This window comes from Fusarium vanettenii (genome assembly GCF_000151355.1).
Source record: "Fusarium vanettenii 77-13-4 chromosome 8 genomic scaffold NECHAsca_10_chr8_2_0, whole genome shotgun sequence".
Classification (NCBI taxonomy): Eukaryota; Fungi; Ascomycota; class Sordariomycetes; order Hypocreales; family Nectriaceae; genus Fusarium; species Fusarium vanettenii.
The window spans coordinates 58544-77722 of record NW_003315874.1 but is presented as its reverse complement, the minus strand read 5'-3'; the positions used below and the strand labels follow the sequence as shown (position 1 = coordinate 77722).

The window sequence follows — 19179 nt, the reverse complement described above, 5'->3', positions numbered from 1 at the left end:
AAGCCAAGAGAAGCCAAAGCGGTCCCGAGAGACTAGAGGCGTGCAGAGCCCGAAGAAGCGAGGTTTCCCGCCGCGTGGGAAGAGACAAAAAAGAGTTGACCTAGACCGGAAGAGATTTGAGTTTCCGTTTCCGTTCCTGTCGTTGCTTGATTCTCTTTTTTCTTCTTCTTGTCGCCGGCCGAAAGATGGGTGTCTCTCTGTTTGGTTGGCAAAGGATCCTTCCGGGAGTGGAAAGGCGTGAGGTTTAAGCTGTGACACCGTCTCTTTTCTCTGGGAGAGACTCGGCGAGACGTACGGATTGTTGGTTTCTCTCGTAAGAGGCCTCTAGATACGCCCGCTGATGTTGGATGGAGGACCTAAAGTGAAGAGAGGGAGAGACAAGGGTAGCAAAGGTGGTGGACGAATGTGCGTCTCCAGGACGAAGAAGGGGAGAATTCCAAAGGTGAGGACAAGCCGTTTTGATGGACGGGCAACAATAGGTTACTAGGAGCAAGGGAGAGAAAGGGAAGAAGAAAAGAGAGGGAAAGAGGAGAAACAATCTAGGACGGCAGACCAAGACAAGACATGGATGATGATGATGCCGCACAAAGGGTAGGGTGCCACGGAGAGACAAGCACGTCAAGGAGAGACATGAGCAGGTCCGTCCCATGTCTGGCCTACGACGGATCGACACCATCATCGGCAACCGACACCCAATCTGGTGGCGGACCACCAAGACGGACCATTGAGACCCTTAGCATGCCCTCCATCTCGAGACTTGACAGGCGGCGTCACCTACGTAAGGGATGGACAAGCGAGGCCATCCTAAGTCTGGGCTGGCGCATGCGGGTCTTGGATGGCGAGATCGGCGGGGCATCTCTCACTCCCCCACTGAGCCAAGTCAGTAGCCTACAGGGGCAAGCATCTCCACCAAGAGTCTGGACAACTGAGGGTCCCGCCAATCGCATCTCTGTATCTGTCGGCACTCGAAGGCGTCGAGGTTTTTTGAACAGTGTAAACAAGGTCGAGGCGGAAGAGATCAAATCTCTTGCGAGGGAAATGTCACTGCGTGGCAGCGGGTAGATGCGTCCCAGGGGACCTCTCCCTCCAAAAGGTCTAGCAACACACCTCGTGTGGACATCACCAGCTCGACAGGTAAAAAACTACATATCCCACTCAGTCACCGCCCCTGCTTAGTTTTCAGACCAACTCGTCCGTCTCCGCATTCTGCTACCCTCCCCGTCTGACCGAACGACGGGGTCGTACGATGATCGCGATCGAGGTCACTCTTGGTGCCAAGGGTTTTTTTTCGCTTCGCTCCAATGTCAAACGCGCTTTTGTTGGCAGTAGGCAGTGCATCTTCCGCATTTCAGTCCCCCACTCCCATCTCCTACTTCCGCTAACAGAGAGAGAAAAAGGTCATTTGGCCGATGAACCAACATCCATCGGAACCGCACTGCTCTAGACTCTCTCTTTTTTGACCGTTTGGTCCCAAAACCAGGCACCGAAATCATGACCCTCTGATCCCATGAATCAGTCTACGCCGAAGCTAGCTCTGTTTTGGGCTGGCCCGTACCAGATCATGACAAATGATCAAGGGACAGACGACGGGACCTGAGAAAGCCTTTCTCGTTATCGCCCTCTCCCTGCTGAGGGCGGCGGCGCTACCAAGAGGAGGGGAGAAAGTCTCTGCTTAATTAGACTTTGCTAGGTCACGTTTTGCCACGAGGCTTTTGGGTAACTTATGCGCGTCTGCTCCTGGTTTGTCCCCTTTGTTGTTGGTCGGGAATACCATCGAGAGGTGGTTGGGTGATATCCTGGCCATTAATTTGAGCCGCATTCGATGTTGAATGAGATATCCAAGTAATTGTTTCCAAAGGCACAGCGTACTCAATCAATAGAATACAGTCGATTTTTAATGAATAGTAATCAGACGTTTGTCGCGAGCTTAATCCGCACCCGATCAGCACTCCACCATTCCAGCCGTTCAGCTCTCTCAGCCAAATCGCTTTCTCAGTCTCTCTCTTTCGCGCGCGACGGCCACGATAGACTTTTACAGAGGCTCTTTTCCAATCTTCTACGGTGAAGACAAAAAAGCCTGCTTTCCCCTCCCTCGTGTCCCCCTCCGTTCTGCTTGGATTGGGCGCTTGTCTGTCTTCCGCATACCTGTATCAAGGAACGGATTCCGCGTGGTGTGATGTGAGTTCCAGTTCCTCCATGTGGTTGACTGGAAAAGAGATGTTCCAGGTGTTTTTGACCAGAGCGACGAGAGACCCCGCGATGTTGGTAGCATGGCCTAAGATTGACGGTGATGGCAAGTAACACAATGATCGGTCTTAGGTATGGAGTTAAAGCTCAGATAGCACCTTAATGCGTTGCTCTTCTTGTCAAGGCATGCGAAATAGCGTGTGTCGCACACTGATTCATAACACATGCAAATGGGCATTCGTCCGTTAGCCTCTGGGCGGGCTCCGGAGTTAAGCTTGTCCATAATCCCGAGAAGGAGAGACATCAATAGCTCAAATTCCAACGGCAGCCTGAATCATGGTTGAATTACTCATGCGAGACTGTTTATTGAAGGAAATCATCTTTTCGTCACTCAATTGGGCAACAATTCATTGGGTATCTTGATGCAGGCATTTATCATCTCCAGGGTCAAGTTACCCTAGACAACCGACTTCCGATGCAGCGGAACTCGCTAATTTCTTTCCTCTCAACAGAGAAAGATCACAGAATAGGTACGAATGCATGGTCTAACCATATTGTAGGATGCATGTAGGCTTCTAAGATACGGTAGATTAGGACTATTGGGATAATTGAGAGTGTTAAATGACTAGCTCTTCGTGATGGAGCTTCTCGCAGCCGACAAAGCAAGCTCGTCCACCAAACAACACAACTCTTAGAATGTGTAAGTCAATAGTTTATTCTAAAGAAAGTTTAGAGGCGAAAATGCGCCTGTGGCGTGTTATAACCGCTGTTGCCACATTTGCTGATCTCCTTGCTTGTCTACAGGAGGCTATTATCTGTACTACTCTCGCTGATCAGGAGGATCATCAGTTGATGGCTGTTGAACAGGTGCCCAACTCTTGAATCAGGCTCCAAAATCGCTTGAGAATGGCTGACGAGCGCAGTGTTGGGCACTGGCTGGTAGTAAGATCCGTCGCCGTGAGACCATTTCTAGCTGCACCTTTGATGATCAGTATTCCAACGTCATCGTGATACCAGCAGAGGATTCGGTGCCAGCACGAGGCGACAGCCTTCGAATGCCTCGGGTTAAGATCACCTGGATCAACATTTCCGAGATGAATGTTTGTCCCCATTATCCGGTCCCCAGGATCGAACGATATCGTGAGCATGGGCTCGAGGAATGAGCACTCCTCTCGCAAAACGGGATGGTTTCCCAGAAATCTTCTAGAATTGAGCGAAAAACATCTACTCATTGCGGAAGAGCTAGCTACAATTGTCTGTTTTCTGACTTGATGCGACATAGCCATGGACATCAACGCCTTGGATCATAATAGATCTGTTAAACCATTGTCCGTCCAGAGTCCACGCCGGGCCACGACTTATTCCAATTCCCAGACGGTCTTCTCTGGAACCATGTCCATCTTACGGACCTAGTTCGGGCCTACTATCTTGTCCTGAGCTGGTAACATCTTGGTGCTCGCCTCTAGATCCTGATTGATCATGGTTCAGTTGTCGCTCCAATCTCGTGGCCACTGTGTTGCTGGAGTCAATATCGTCCGCAGACTGCTCTTCAGAAATGCCACTTGGAGGTGCAGTGCTGGGTCTGGTGATCGGAGGCCGTGGGGAGCTTTCAGGGTGCCCTGGGCTTGGTTCATGCCACCTGCAGTCAATTTCATCAAGGATGATACGAAAGATCGGAGTGCTGCGACGGCCTGTAGAAAGAGGCTTTTCTGCATTTGCGGGCAACTCGGCTATCGGTAACTGAGGCTGATCAACAGGAGTGCTCGGAGGGTTTATAGAAAGAGGCGTTTCTGCATTCGCAGGCAACTCGGTCCAAGGATTATAACTACGGGGGTCTAGTTGACTCCGGTTTTCCCAATCCCATTCGTTCTGGTTAATGATTGAAGGTGGATAGGGAGGCTGGGGCGTAGAAGGATACGGCATTGAAGTCTGATCCGTGTTGGGTCCTTGTACAGGGTTCCTCGGAACACGGGAGTTGGGCATAGACAAGGCATCTTGAATTGACTGCGGCTGTTGAGTCCATCCCTCTTGACTCTGCTGTTGTAGGTGCTGTCCCCCCGAAGAGGCCCCCTCGTGTATCCCCTGCCCCGGATCTTGACCAGAAGGAATCCTGGAGGGTGCTTGGATCCCAGTCATCCGACCCTCATGCTCAAGTCCATAGAGGGACCCATGGGCTGAAATTGGCCCCCTTCGCGATGAATACATTGACGAGAGAGCGATTGACAAACGTGAGGAGGACTGGTTCTCGTTGGTAGTGCGGAACCGTCGTTTGTTGTGACGTGAGTAGATGCATGCAAAAATCACACCCACCAAGAAAAAAGCGGCTGCTACCCCAAGGATTACGCCAGCTAGACCGCCCGGTGACAATTTCTTCTTCCCGCCTGAGGGGTGGCTGGCTGGAGATGCCGAGTCGATGGTCGACGTGGCCTTCGCCCCTGCCTCTATGGTCTTTGTAGATATGTATGAGGTGGTCAACATTGCGGTGGTGATTGATACTTTGGCTGATGGGTTCCCTTTTAGGTCTGAGCCTGGAGATGATCCCCCAGTAAACAGGTCGGCATCGCTCTTCTTGTCGCTCAGCTTGGCTGCTCGAAGCTCTCTATCCGGACAACCTCTCCTGCTGCAGGGGTCCACGGCACAACATCCCAAGAAAGGGGGACTCGTATCTGGGCACGTGTACCAGGAGACGGCAAAGTTATCGTTGATACAAGCTTGGGGAGGGATCCTGTACCGCGCTTCGAAGGTGGCCGGCTCCAGATGTTCGTCGGGGCAGAGACCCTTTCTGTCTCCGCACGGGTTTGAGGTGCAACAGCCTATAAATCGTGTTGGGCTGTCTTTGCAGATGTAGAAGGTCCCATTGAAGGGGCACCCGAGGCCAAGGTCACTGATGGGATCAGAGCCGTCCATAGTGATGAGCACTTGACAGCAAGAAGACACCACTGTACACTGCAAGTAAAGGAATAGAGGGAGAGGAAGTCATAAGTTATCGGTAAAGTTCATGGAAACCCTACGTCTAATATAATGTCCTCTGGGGGGCTATTGCCGACTACTTCTTTGTGTTGACTATTGCCCACTAACAAGAACTCTTAAGATTAATTGTGAATGGGTTTACTTCAGATGCAGAAAGAAATATGCGACTGTATAGAAAGACTTTTCTCGCTATCTTCAAAGAAGCAGTCATTATTACGGCGTAGAAAGATGTTCCGGAGCCTCCGTTGACTCGGGCCTGATTTCTTTGAACGGCCTTCAAAGAATCTTGATTGGTCGATGTTGAGTAAGATAATTAAGTGTTGCTAAACATTGAAAGATAGGAAATACAATGAATATTTGGCTCGGAGCAGGGGTTGACGAGAAGGGTATGCGTGAGTGCTGACATCTGTTGAGGTGTGTTCAGCTTCATAGATTGAGCGACTTGAACATTTCGGCGAAGTTGGTGATTCCAATATACGACACAACTAATAACAAGAAGAAGAGAAGATGATAAAAAAACAAGTCTATAAACGTCTCCCTGATGTAGATCCTCCTTCCATCCTACTACCTGGTTGAGGATGTCATTGTCACCCCCTTTCATGCAACTCTGGCCCTTTTCGTCGATTCTTGCATTTTGCAGCAAGAGTGTCTTGTATGCACTCTTTCAAGTAGACAATTAAGCCTTCTGGCATATGGCTCCACCGCCCCTCCAATCCTTAATCGTCTTGGGGGCATACACGTACCCGGTGTGCTCAATGAGCTCGGTGATCGGGCGAACCTGGCCGTGAGTTGGAAGAACACTGCTCAAATTAGCTTGACTCATTCAAAGAAACGATGGATCAAGAAAGAACTTACTATGCGCTCTCGGGAAGTCCGTCCTTGTCCACCTGGTCCAACCATTCTCTCATCAGCTCGCGGTCGTTTTGTCCGTCGGGCATGCTGGGGTGCCAGATGTCGGCCTCAAGTACGGCGACGGAAGAGCGCTTCGAAGGACATTTCTCGGTGACAATGGCGTAGGTCCAGTCAATGGAGTGAGTGGATTGTTCCTCCCAGACGAACCAGGCCTGGGTCTTGCTGTCGCTGTGGACGTAAGGGTGGGTATCACTGGCAGATGTTAGAACATTGTATTGAAGGTATGGATGAGAGTGGCTTACTTGAAGGTGATGAGCTCGGCGCCTGGGATGCTTGACCAGTACTTAGCTGAGACGTCGGCGACGATCAACTTGGCTCCAAGCTTGACGTACTCGGCGGCACCTCCAGTGTGGTCTCGGTGGTGGTGAGTAGGCTGGCCTTGTTAGCATGGTTCAACCGCTCACTGTGGTAGACTTACCCAGAGGTGCGTGATGGGCTTGTTGATGTTCTTCTTGATCCACTTGATCACCTCCTTGGTGTGCTGGGGAGGAGCATCTCCAACAATGAGATGATCCTCGAACTCAATGATGAACTGTTTGACTCCGAGCTGGTCATGGTCAAGAATGATCCAGTACACGTTGGGTAGCCCAGGAACAGGCTTCTCGCCCTTGATGGTATCGACAGTAGACGTTGTGAGGCCTGCCCAGAGGCCGTTCAAGCTAAACTCGCCGATGCGCGCATGCGTGTAACCTTCAACCTTCTTGGGTGCAGCCTTGGGAAAGAAACCCTTGTCGTCTGGAAGACCCTGGAAGAAGTTTCGCGAGAATTTGGGGTTGACTGTGATCTCCTCAATGATGTAGTCCTCGAGGGTGGCGTCCAGCTTCTCGACGGTCGAGTTGTAGACGGTCTGGACGAGGTGGGGGAACTTGATGCCCTTGACAGCTTTGTAGTCGCTGAGGTAGAGGTCGCTGGTTGAGGGACCGTATATCATGTGGTCTTCTACGGTGCGGACGATGTGGGGGAGATGGGTGCGAGTGTCGAAGATGACGGTGATGTCGAGGACAGGGTCATAGACTGACTGGGTTAGTAATTGTGACGATGAGAAGACAAGATGCGTACCAGCTGGCATCTTGACACCGTTGACGTCGACTTCGGTGGCCTTGGCGCCACGGTGCTCCTTGACCTGGTTGCGTCAGTATCTCACGGTTTCGTTGTGTTGAGCACAAACTTACCTGAAGCAAGAGCTTGGGTGAGAGCATGTTTCCATGGAGCACCAAGTACTCGGCGAGGGCAGCTACAGCGAATCATCAGAGTCTGGCCAGAAGGCGGGAATTACATTACTTACGATCGGTGTATCCAGAAGTGAGGTCGGCAGGAAGCCAGATCTGGTTGTTACCGCGAACATAGCACGCAAAGCCATTCTTGCCACCTCTGACAACGAGCGAGTGGTTGAACTCGTCGAGTCTGGGAGACCCCCAAGACCAATACTCTGTCTATCTGTGAGCCTTGGTATGAGCAGGTTGAGTCTAGGACATACCGGAAGGCTTGAGGATGCGATCAATTCGCTGAGTCAACTCGTTCGAGTCAAAACTAAAAGACACATTCTGAGCGCCAGATATAGCCATGGCTGTATCGGCTCTGTCCATGTTGTAGCTCTGCATGAGACTTCGAGAACGGTAGATGCTGGACCATGTTAGCTGTTGTTCCCTCAACACAGAAAGAGAAGTCTACTTTGGAGAGTGATAGGTGACTCCATCGAGGCGCGCAATGACATCTTCACCACCCATCGCGTTCAAGGCTCGATCAAGGATGACATCGGCAGAATTGTTGGGGTAGTTGATCGTCTTGGAGGAGGCCAGCGACACCAAGGTGAAGGAGAGGGCGAGGATCTTGCGGATCGCCATTGTGACAAAAAAATCGAGACTAGAGACTATAGAATGAAGATGTTGTTTGTTTGCTTGCTTCCATATCCATTGCCGAGTCTTTCCCAGCTCCTTTATACACATCCTCTGACAATCCATCCCCCGCGAATCTCGACTTGCGCGGAGGCGCATTGAAGCTTCGGAAATTGTGACGTGACGACGGATGACCGAGAAAGCGCGATAATTAGAAACTTAAGAGATCGACCCCAGTATTCGCAGGGCTGAGATGAGGGTCGGGAGCTTTAGCGCAGACGCTTGGTGGTTAAGGTTGATGGCGAAGCTGATGCGCGGGTCGATATTAACGTCCGCGGTCCGCGATGCCGCGAGGAGGAGTCCGCTTGGAGAATTAGACGTGAAACGCGCCATTGACAGTGACCGAGAAATGGAAATTCTGGTTATTTTCTTTTCATCGTTGTCTAACCGCGATTAGTCCCTGCTCTTCTGTGTACTTTGGCTCGTCTTGCTGTCGCTGCGGGCGGACATGACTTGCGTGGCTGGGTCGCACGTTTTGACGGGTCTACAAACACGGAGGCCGACCATTGAATGGAGTTTTATTTCCATACTGCGCTATCAATCGATTCATGAGCCCTGAAGCCTGGAGGGGGGACGTCGATTGATGATGGTGTTGGCGGACCCAGCAGGATGGCTGAACTGCTAGTGACTAGGCAGGGAACAAGCGATGCTCAAGTGCCTTTTGTGCGAATGGACTTTCACTGGGGCTGTGTTTGCATCTGAAGTTGATAGAACGTTTTTATTTGGAAGCAACGTCGTGATGACCTTATGATCTTCCCTATTCACTCCGTGCCTACCAACATGCACCTCGCAAATGCGCAGTGGCCACAGAGACCGACTCCTGGTCCTGAGGAAATGCTGGTAAGACGACACGGATCCCCTAGGCACGACGAATGTAGGATAAATGCCGTATTTTGACCCTTGAGTTTTGACCGAAGCCTTGATAGATCAACAAGCTTCAATGTGTTCTTCTACTTGGTCTCGGAAGCCATGTCTCTGGCTGGAGGTTGTCAAGGAACCGCCTGGAGGGCAAGATCACTAAGCCATGGCGCCGGGTAAAAATATATATAAAGTAAACTCTTTATCATTGCTCGCAGAGCTTCGCTCCGCGCGTTGTCGCTCAATTGACTTTTACCGCAACTGGGACATCAACCACCTCACCTGACCACATTCTTGCCCTTCTTTTTCTTCCTGCATTCCGGACACTCATCTTGGTGAACGTAGACCGTGTCGTGTCTGGGAATATACTGACAGACCCCAGGCCTCTTTTGTAAAACGTGGTCGCATTTCTCCTCAGTGTATGGCATCTTGATTAGGTAGGAGCATTCCCTACATAGGTAGCCGGTGCTGGTGAATTTGCACATTTTAAATCCCAAAGATGTATCGAAGTTCAATATCGAGTGATGTTTGGCAGATTGTCTGTGAAGTTGTTCTTGTCGTGGCGAGTGTCAAGTCTTGCTGTGCTTGGGCGTATTGTTTGCCCGAAGAGATTTTCGAGGTCACAAATGTTCCTAGAAAGGTAGTAATCACTGGTCATCTGAAGTTGCACGAGAAGACCCTTCAATTCCAAACTCATTGTATCACGTATATGAGCATTGTTTCACTGTCACACCGTCAGGATGTGAGAAAGGCTTTGGCTACCTATGGGCGAAAGTGATTCGATGCTCTACTCGTCTTCTGTTTGGGTCTTCTTCTTTCGACTCCTCCTGATACACTTGGGGCAGTCCTCCTCCTCGATCTTGAGATCATCCTTGAAGGTCTCCCAAGTGCGGCACTTGTTGTCTTTGCATTCGAACTCGTTGGAGCGTACCCGGATTAGGTAGCCGCAGGTGTCGCAGATATGACGGATAAAGTAGGATATGCACATGATGGTTATGATATGGCCGTCTTATGCCCTTTTCTTTTGGTGTGCACACAGGGCCGATAATCAGGCGATTGGTTGGCTCTGAGAGGAAAATCATCTGGCTCACCGGGGATAGGGAGAGGCTTTTAGATTGGCGGACACTAACGAGGAAGCGTCGAGAGATATGGTTCATCAGAAGCAAACAAGTCATTGATTGGCGGCGTGCTAAGGAACAGCGGGCACAACATCACAACTCTCAAGCGAGGGACAAGACCATTTCAATTTATACCCTCAGAGTTTCACTGCTCGAGCCTGACTGATCAGTGACAGGGAATAAACGACTACTCCTGTTTAAGCCCGACAGTTCCTAAGATGTAGGTGAATGTGTCCCATGTTGGGTGCTACCAAGTCGGTTCCGTCGCCCATGGCCAAGTCCGTAATGGTATGCCTCTGCAGACCGCAACTCGCATCTAGGTCTCAAGTTAGTCACTGGCCAGAGTAACTCATCTCTGACTTACTATAGGGGTTTGGCGTTTGCGAGGTCACAAGAACCACCCCAGACGTCACACACAACCTTTTGGCTGTGCAGAGTAGATGCACCGGTGCACTTCTTGCAAGAAGCAGGTTGGACCTTTGTGTTGACGACAACCGGATCTGCCTGCTGCTCTCGGCATGATTCCGATCCCGTAAAGAAACAATGTGTAATGTCGATGTTGTAGGTGACCAGGAAGCCGCAGGTGCTGCAGAGGCCTCGGGTGTAGGTGGTGATGCACATCTTGAATGATGAGAGGTGAAGAAATGATGTAGTGACTGAGAAGGGTACGGGTCAGTGATGCCGGGCAGGAGCGATGAGAGTTGAAGGTGAATGTAACGCTGGCTGATGAAGGATCTCTGGAGTGAATGTGTGATGTTGATCAAGGAGATGAATGGAAGATGGATTGATATCATCTCGGAACTTCTTTTGATATTCACTTTCTTTGGTTAAGCAGTGTTTACTCTCATCGTTTTGTTTGGAACGCAATCCGTTTCGGCCAACAACAATTAAAAAGTAATTTAGCCTCACAGCATACTCAGAAGGTAAATCAAGGCAACCCAGTTAAATAAATACAGCTTTACACAGTGAAGCCATCATGCCCATGCTTTTCAATATAAGAGTTAATATCAAATAAGCTCTATAGATACTCTCGCGCTTAACACTCTGCCTCAACAAACCTTATCTCATCGAGAACGATAAAATGCTCTTCATTCTAGCAATAACAAGTCACCATCACTAATAACACAGCATAAGATAGCGACTCCTATATAAACCACCAGGTGCGTTCTCCCACTGAATGACCCAAGACCCGCAGCAAACCGATCAATAGCAATGAAACTATTGATTATACAAGTGATTCTACCTGTGTGGTATCGATTCCGTTTGAGAGAAATTCGTTCGCCCCCGCCGTGTTGATTTATCCTGATGCTCAGTCGCTCGAATTGGGTGCCGTTGCCACGTCCTCACGCGGCCTGGTGCGTGCTGTTATGCGATTCTCCTGAGCGCCACGGAGCTCTCATTTTAGCCACTGCGTTACTGGTAAGCCTATCGTGACACCATATGAGAGAATCAGAAGGCCCTGTCCCTCTCGGTGCAGCGCCACTCACCATCAGCAATACGTTCCTGCTCCGCCGATTCAAAGGCCTCCCACGTCGGAGCAGGATCCAATCCCCAAAAGTATTTCACACGGCGAGATCCAAGCAAGCCCTGACCTAGCGACATGTCCCATACTCGGTGCTCGACCTCATCGTACATTTCGTGTTTGTGGAAGCCGCAGTAGAGACAGAGGGCCGGGTCGCAGGCGACGAAGACGTTGACGAAGGCGCGGAAGCACTTTTCTCTCTTCTTGACGTCGGGGCAATACCCGACGGGTGTTTGTTGATTGTCGATGTGTGTTCCGCATCGGTGACAGGCCCAGATGGTGTTTTTGGAAAAGCACATGTCGGCGGGTGTGATGATTGGTGTCTAAAGGGTGGGTTCCCCGGGAGAAGGTCCGACCGAAAAGAAGAATGGCTTGATGAATTGTTATCATATGTCAGGATTATCTCTGATTCTGCTGTGGTGTGGATCTGGGGAGATGGAGCTCGAGAGAGGCTCCAGATCTGGGACCCGACACTCAACACTGCCGCATAACACGCTCTGCGGTCGATACGACCTTCCTTTCAATTGTTGGAGAGCTCACTCTTCGCTTCGACTGACCAACCCCTTGCTTGGTGTCACTGCTGAGCCGTCGTTGGCAACTGCAAAGGTTGATCATGTCAAGGAGGAGCAACCTGAATTACTCCATGCCGCTGCCAAGGCTGATGAGGCACAAAATTAATTCAACACTCCATTGACCTGTACCTACCTAATCCTATCGGCACTTGATCTGAGCTTCTTGGTGTTTACGCTGGCTGAAATCTCCATCCACTCCCCATTAGTCTGGAATCTTGCCTAATGTCCCGACACGGGCAGATGAACGATGCCGCGTCATCTCAAATTTCCGTCTACGTAATGACTTCTCGTTTATTTCCGACTTTTTGTGTTCAGTACTTGACCTAATTCTCGTGATGTTGAGGTCGGGTTAGATGCGTTCAATTGCTTCCCGACTTGGAAAATAGTGGGCGATGGTTGATCTACACAGCCTCCTTGATTGATGGCAAACGGACCATCCTTTGAGGTCAATGTCATACCCCAAAAAGGCATTTATTGAACGCACTCAAAGCGCTCAAAGAATAAAAGGCGACAATGAAACCTCCTATGAAGCACAAACAACTCAAACATCATCAGTTGCATTCTCATGCCTCTTCATCAAACACAACAATGCGCTTCTACCAGCTTTTCACTGCTCTTGCAGCTTCGACCACGGTCATGGCGGCTTCTTCACTTCGTTGTTCCCCATTCCCTTCTTCCATGGTAGAATTCTCGGCTGGGTTTGTACAGCCGGAGCCGCCCCTCGTCAAGCCTGAGTTCAAAACCAACTTTGTCCAACACAAATGGTACACCTCTCTTCTGACATCTCCTTTCTCTTCTGACTAAAACTAAAAGGAACGAAAACTTGTCGCACATTACGACAGGGTTTATTGACAATTCTCCCTCCAAGGGCCTCGTTCGCGCTGATGAAGCCTTTGATGGCAAGCTTGCCTCGTCCTTGTTCAACTACGCCAATGTCACCAAGTCCGGCCTTGTCGACAACACCTTGACTACCTATACTCCTGGTTCCAGCAAGCCTGAAGTCTGGAGGGGATATGTTAACTCCAACTTTCCCATCTTCCAAAAGGACATTCTCTTCAAGGGTGGGGCCGTCTTTGAGGGCCTTGTTCAGAGGAAGTTTATTCCAGCTCCTGTTGCAGCAGTAAGACGCAATCGCCCTTCTTGTGATAACCTGTCCAAGGACTAACAATGGTTGCAGTGGAGTTTGATGTACCAAGATGCGATCCCTGTCACCGTTTACGTCGACAACTGCCATGTTATAGTTGGCTATGACTATTTCTCACCAGGCTTGAGGACTCGAGTCATAAACGAGTTCTTCAACACTGAAGCCAAGGAGTAGTTGTGAGGCAATGTGGTTGGATCTCCGGATCGATGGAGCTCACCTGGACACATGCATCAGATTATTCCCTTCTTTTCTATTGTAAATTTGTCGATAGTTACTAAACCGGTATTTTATTCTCATAGTTCCAGAGCTCTTGCAAATCCACAGTTATCCTCTCTGAAATGATAAAGCCCTTTTGAGACACTCGTGTGAGCAATTTCGATGTCCTTTGCCTCTGCTTCATATCAGTCGCATTTGAGCCTGCCATTCGTAAGGGAAACAGAAGCAGCACTCCTGGAATGCTCGATGTTTCGAGGATGACCTCTGAAAGGCTAGTTATTGCGTTGACATGTGCAGTAATCTCTGGCTCAGCCAGCCAGGGGACTTTCACTTCTCCCCAGAAGGAATAATAGGTGAAGTTCCTGCAGAGAAACAGCACCAGCGCATGACAATTGGCCATGGCCAAGTTAAAGTATGGATCTTCAGAATCTGGATATTCATTTGCTTGTTGAAGCCAAGATTCTAGCTTTAGCTGAAAGTGTTTGGCTTGACGAGTGAGCAGATGCACCGCTGGATGGTTGGCGCGGAGATGGCTTGGAATAGCCTCGAGATTCTCAAAGAAGCTACTCGATGGTTAGGTACTGGCTTGGAAACGACCACATAGGTGTTTTTACCTTTTGCTCCAAGTAGAAATCCGGACTAGAAATTCAAGGATGGTTTCCATTGGATCTGAGGGATCCCTTGCTCGGGGTTTCTTGCGCTTCATCCATGAATCCTGGAATAGAAAAGTAGGTCCACCATAAATGATAGCCCTGCTGGCTTCCAGGAGGCGAAAGGCCTCAAAGAGCCTCTCGCTGAGGGGATCGAGCCTCCCTGGGCCTTTCGATTGGAATATTCTACATGTGCCATACAGCATATGCTTGATCCACCTCTCCCCAGACGTTTCGGACATTAACTGATAACTAATTAGAGTTTTTGAACCAGATTCTGAGCGTAGTAGGATCGTACCTCAAACAGCCCTAGAAGAAACGTACACCAAAGTACACCTTCGGATTGCAAGGCCCCTGTCTACTGTAGTTGCCCTTGAAGGGCTTGGATCGACTTATTGTATGATTTAAACGCAAGATGCTGCGGAGATTCAGAACTAGATGATGTGCTTCTGCTTCCCCTTCTGCTGGCCTCGAGTGCGCCGATCGCCACCGTTGCTTGTTGGAGTGGTGGGCATGCTTGGATGAGCGAGACAAGGTCGGAACTGACATCCCCAAAGCCCCTCGTAAACTCGCAATGCTTCATGAATAAAACGAAGTGATCCGAGTAAATATTTTCCGGGGCCGTGGGAACCTGTGTGGGGAATTGGATGACTGGCAGAGGCGTGGTGATTGGCGTCACGGCGATAAATTCATGCCTGGGCCTCGGCGCAGGATGTTGAGCAAGACACTGCTTTTTAGTCCGTATGCAATATTCGCATGGAGAACCACCCTGACACTATTGCTATGTATTAGCTTCATGTTATTGGTGCGTCAGGGTTGACAATTCATCCATACCTTGATGCGCCTCTTGACGCACGACTGACATCGTGTCACCTTCTTGCGCTTATCCAGAGGTCCGACAGCGCGCTTCATTCTCTCAGATGCGGCATCTTCACATGGAAATCATCTTTGCAAAGGAAAAGTCAACGTCAAGATCCCAATTGTCTGGGGGCTAAGAGGAGCCTGTCGTCATCAGCTGGGCTAACTCGATCAGGAAGTAATCGAGCGCACTTTCACGAGCTCGTATTCGTAACCGAACACTAACACCAGGCAACAGAGAGTCTACACTGATAGGATGCCGAGTCTTTGTGAGGAGGCAATCCAAGCCCGAACCTCAAATGTTTGATACAAGTTCATACTATTTCACACTGAAAACAAGTTTTCCTATCATACAAGCTTTTGTTGACTGTACTTGGTGTACAGATCAGGATACCACTTCTGTCCAACATCCGGGTGGCTGATGACGCGATTGCGAAGATATGCTTCTCCAAGCTGCAGGCTGATATTAGACCCGTTCTAGACTGCCAAAGAATGAACTTACACAAGAGAATAGAGGCGAAAGATACTCGCTCGGTACGTCGACAGCTCGCTTCTTGGCATCATCCGAGACCGGGACCTTGGATACAATATGAGCGGCCACGCTCTTGAGTTGATCCAAGGTCAGGCTGGGGTTGATGCCCTGGAAGAAGGGGACACTGTAGCGGGTTGTGCTTGTGGGAGCCTGACGCGAGTTAGAAGATGGGAACCATGATGAGATATTCAAGGGGGCTTACAATAACCCGGTGAGTTGTAGCAGGGCAGACTCCTCCAGTGATGGCCTCAAATCCTTGCTGCACGTTGATGATGAAGCTTCCATCAATCGGGGGCGCTTCGATCCACTCTCCATCCTTGCTGAGGACTTGAAGGCCTCCGACTGCATCTTGAGACAGGAAAGTGAAAAGGCCGGCCGAATCTTTGTGAGGACCAACTCCCACTGAGCCTGGGGGACACTGGGGATACTTAACCAGCTTGAGGCGGTGCATGATGTGCTTGAAAGGGTCGAATACGTCGCTAGGCAGTGAGAGAGACTCGCCGACGTAGCCTAGAAACTCGTTTGACAGGTCTGTCATTTCTGATAGATAGCGTCGGAGAAGAGCTTCGCAGCCTGGGTAGTCGGGGAACTGATGGTAGTGTCAGTCAAGTTAACGATTCGAATGAGATGTTTGACTTACTTCACTCGGACCCTCCATCCGACGCCACTGAGGCTGTCCCTCCTTCCAGATCTCTTCATTCACAGTTCCAAAGTCGAATTGCTGCAGGTGTTAATATCAGTTGAGATGTTTAGAGGCTCATGCACACACCTCTCTCATGTCTGTGGCACCGGCTGTGGTCTCTGCTCCGAGTTTCGTATAACCGACGAAAGCCGGCGACTTGACCATGGCAACAGCCTCCTTCTTCTCACTTGGGAGGGCAAAGAGCCCGGGGAGCATCTTGTAGACATCTTTCACTGTGTTCTGCGATTGACAATGTCAGTTGTGAGTCCTCGGGATGCCTTCCGATGTACTTACGGCCACCTCGGTGTTGATCAGATACAAGAACCCGATACCGAACAGAGCATGTTGGAGAGTTTTGAGCTCTTCCTGCTTTGTGCTCGGATCTCTCAACCTGGCAAAGTCAACAATAGGAAGTGAAGCCTTGTCTGCTGTCATCTTGAAAGTAAGTTGTTGATCGTAGATGTAAACTCCAGATGGATGCCGTCTTGGTTATCAGATCAGATGATGCCGATTTCGCTTGTCCGTTCCTGAATCCCGATAGCCGGTCGCCGTCGGCTTTGGGGCCCGGTCGGTTTATGTAGTCAAGCCAAAGCCCCGCAAAAGTCGACTCTGACGAATGACGTTATTCAAGTTCCGTTGGAGATGTGCGGCGTTTTTTGTCAAAAAGTCCGAGTCGCGGAAAAGCCGGAGGGCGTCTTTTGGTTTGCATATTGCTTTTTTGTATGGCTGAGGCTTCGGGAATGGATTTATATCACGGATTTGAGGATCTCGGTTTAGAATTGCTTTGTCAAACATGCTCGGTTTAGAGCTGGAAGTATACTAGCGTCGATCACGCAATCGATAGACGTTGCATGGGTGCATCTCGGTCTAAGTGACAAGACGACATGCTCCGATGGTCAACTTGAGCTTGGGTGAAAGGATACATACGATGACAAGAGAGTACTTATGAAAACCGATGACCCAATGCCATTCATAACTATCTTCTGCTGAATGGGACACACGACATGCGAGAAGAGCACAAAGAGTCTCAAAGATTACGAGTATCCATCCAACCCTGACAATACATCTCACTCCCTCTCCTCTTTGTTCAGTTCAACCATGCGTTGAGTCGCAGTGACGGTCTTGTGGAAGCGCCATGGCTTGATCTTTCTCTCAAAAAGCTCATCAAGTTCAGCAGCAGAGCGACTATATCACCAGTTAGTATCTTTCAACAACTTTCGTCAGACATTGACAACATACCCAGCCGTCTCGGGGATGAGGAACCACATGGCAAGAGTAAAGGGAGCACCCAGACCGGCAAATAACCAGCTGGTCTTGAGGCCCCAGTTCCACTCGTGCGCATTCACCATATAAGGAATCAGAATACCCATAACGACACCGACGACACATGTGGAAGCAGCCGCGAACCCAGCTGTGTAGGGTCGTAGACGTTGCGAGGAAATCTCACCGATGAAGCCCCAGCCCGTTGCTCCGTTAGCGACTAGACCAATATCTGCATGCATTAGTCAATGATATGCTTGAGTCGGCAGAGTTTACTTACTCCAGATGCAGGCAAAGAGCACAAAGACATAATTTGTCGCCTTGACTTGCGGTGCAACTCCAAGAATGCCCACGACGACACAGCATACCCAGCAGATTGTTGTTCCAGCATTTGCGAGCCATCGACGACCAATGACATCCGACACTGCGATGACGACGATGGAGAAGAAAATGTTGATACCAGATGTGATGCATGTGATCTTGAAAGGATCCTTCAAGCCAGCCTGCTGAAAGAAGTAGGTCGCATAACCAAAGAAGATGCCGAGGCCGATAAACTGCTGCGCCATCAAAGTCCAGCAGGAGATGACTGTTCTGAGACCATCTCTACCCCTGAAGATGGCGTACCACTTCTCTCTGTTTTGCTCGGCGGCAACCTCGCGTTCGTGCTCGACGTTGATGAGCAAAAGGTTGTACTGGTGGTCAACATCAAAGCCATCGACGCCCCGGTAGATGGTGCTGAGAGATTTCTTGGCTTGTTCGGCCTTGCCCTTGGTGGCAAGCCAGGCTGGAGATTCTGGGACCAGGAGATAGATGATGAGCATGAGGCCAATCTGGGACCATTGGGTATAGACCGGCGTCAGGTAGTCTGTGGGATCCTTGTCGAGCATGACCTGGAGGGCGACAGGGGCGAAAAACTGTCCGAGAATCCACCAGAAGCTGTATGCCATGAGAAACATGCCTCGAACCCTGACGGGAGCAACCTCCGAGATATATGCTGGGATTGTGGACTGCAGACAGCCGACGCCGATGCCTCCAAAGACCTTGGAGACAGCCCAGACGCCCCATGTTTTGGCGACACACTCGATGGCTACGCTGATCGCGAGGAGGAGCCAATACCAGTACATGGATATCTTTCTACCGAATCTGTCGGTTATGAAGGGTAGCGTGACCATACCGATGATCTGACCGACGGATCCGAGCGAGTTCCAGACACTCAGTACTGAAGATGCGAGGACGACACTGCCATCGTCTGTGTGTTGAGTTCCGAACTGGGCAACAAAGCCAGCGTTGGCGATGATGTTGCCAATGAGTCTATGTATGTTATGTCAGCTCCTCGTCGTGGGATAGGGGCCATGGTGTACGCACCCAATCTGGTAACCGTCCGTGCCGGCGCTGATAGTCATGACAGTGCAGATGAGGCAGTTCATCTTGAACTTCATGACGGTCTGCCATGGGGTGAGCTCTTCGTAGCCGCTGACGCCCTGACCTCTGGCAGCAGCCTCGGAGCTGAGGTCCTTGGGAGAGTGGGCGGTTTCATCGGCGATTTCTTGATGTTCGGCCACCTCGGGTGGATGGGTCATGTCCTTTTCGTTGACGACCATGATTGTGTGGTGCTCTACTGAGTAGAGTCAATAGAAATATGGAGGTAAGAGACCAATTGTTGAGAGTGAGATTATTCAGGATGTGATGGGAAGGATCTGCAGAAGGGATATGCAGAGACTTTATAGTAGTTGAGTTAAACCGAGGCATGACCGCCAGGGCGTTAGTCTTGCCATGGATGAAAGGTTATGTCTCTCCACTTCC

At 50.1% G+C, this 19179-nt stretch overlaps 7 protein-coding genes across 7 annotated transcripts; 1 reads left to right on the top strand and 6 right to left on the bottom strand.

The window, feature by feature from the left end:
- Positions 1-3032: 3032 nt before the first annotated feature.
- On the bottom strand, positions 3033-5094 carry NECHADRAFT_83590 (uncharacterized protein; the record flags this gene model as incomplete). The annotated part of the gene is made up of 2 exons (XM_003048620.1): positions 3033-3411; positions 3593-5094. The coding sequence occupies 2 exons, from the start codon at positions 5092-5094 to the stop codon at positions 3033-3035; spliced, it is 1881 nt and encodes a 626-aa protein (XP_003048666.1).
- Positions 5095-5833: 739 nt separating this feature from the next.
- Positions 5834-7913, bottom strand: NECHADRAFT_95379 (uncharacterized protein; the record flags this gene model as incomplete). The annotated part of the gene is made up of 7 exons (XM_003048619.1): positions 5834-5957; positions 6013-6261; positions 6312-6442; positions 6488-7083; positions 7355-7498; positions 7547-7692; positions 7741-7913. 7 exons carry the CDS (start codon positions 7911-7913, stop codon positions 5834-5836), a joined length of 1563 nt encoding a protein of 520 aa, XP_003048665.1.
- A 1420-nt stretch (positions 7914-9333) lies between these two features.
- On the bottom strand, positions 9334-9810 carry NECHADRAFT_83588 (uncharacterized protein; the record flags this gene model as incomplete). The annotated part of the gene is made up of 2 exons (XM_003048618.1): positions 9334-9454; positions 9614-9810. The coding sequence occupies 2 exons, from the start codon at positions 9808-9810 to the stop codon at positions 9334-9336; spliced, it is 318 nt and encodes a 105-aa protein (XP_003048664.1).
- Positions 9811-11283: 1473 nt separating this feature from the next.
- NECHADRAFT_83587 (uncharacterized protein) lies at positions 11284-11761 on the bottom strand (the record flags this gene model as incomplete). Its single annotated transcript, XM_003048617.1, has 2 exons — positions 11284-11348; positions 11428-11761. 2 exons carry the CDS (start codon positions 11759-11761, stop codon positions 11284-11286), a joined length of 399 nt encoding a protein of 132 aa, XP_003048663.1.
- An 861-nt stretch (positions 11762-12622) lies between these two features.
- Positions 12623-13352, top strand: NECHADRAFT_83586 (uncharacterized protein; the record flags this gene model as incomplete). Its single annotated transcript, XM_003048806.1, has 3 exons — positions 12623-12798; positions 12848-13154; positions 13212-13352. 3 exons carry the CDS (start codon positions 12623-12625, stop codon positions 13350-13352), a joined length of 624 nt encoding a protein of 207 aa, XP_003048852.1.
- Positions 13353-15250: 1898 nt separating this feature from the next.
- On the bottom strand, positions 15251-16551 carry NECHADRAFT_47140 (uncharacterized protein; the record flags this gene model as incomplete). The annotated part of the gene is made up of 6 exons (XM_003048616.1): positions 15251-15355; positions 15405-15584; positions 15637-16023; positions 16075-16155; positions 16204-16356; positions 16411-16551. The coding sequence occupies 6 exons, from the start codon at positions 16549-16551 to the stop codon at positions 15251-15253; spliced, it is 1047 nt and encodes a 348-aa protein (XP_003048662.1).
- A 632-nt stretch (positions 16552-17183) lies between these two features.
- On the bottom strand, positions 17184-18956 carry NECHADRAFT_46766 (uncharacterized protein; the record flags this gene model as incomplete). The annotated part of the gene is made up of 4 exons (XM_003048615.1): positions 17184-17301; positions 17356-17608; positions 17657-18687; positions 18742-18956. 4 exons carry the CDS (start codon positions 18954-18956, stop codon positions 17184-17186), a joined length of 1617 nt encoding a protein of 538 aa, XP_003048661.1.
- Positions 18957-19179: the final 223 nt, after the last annotated feature.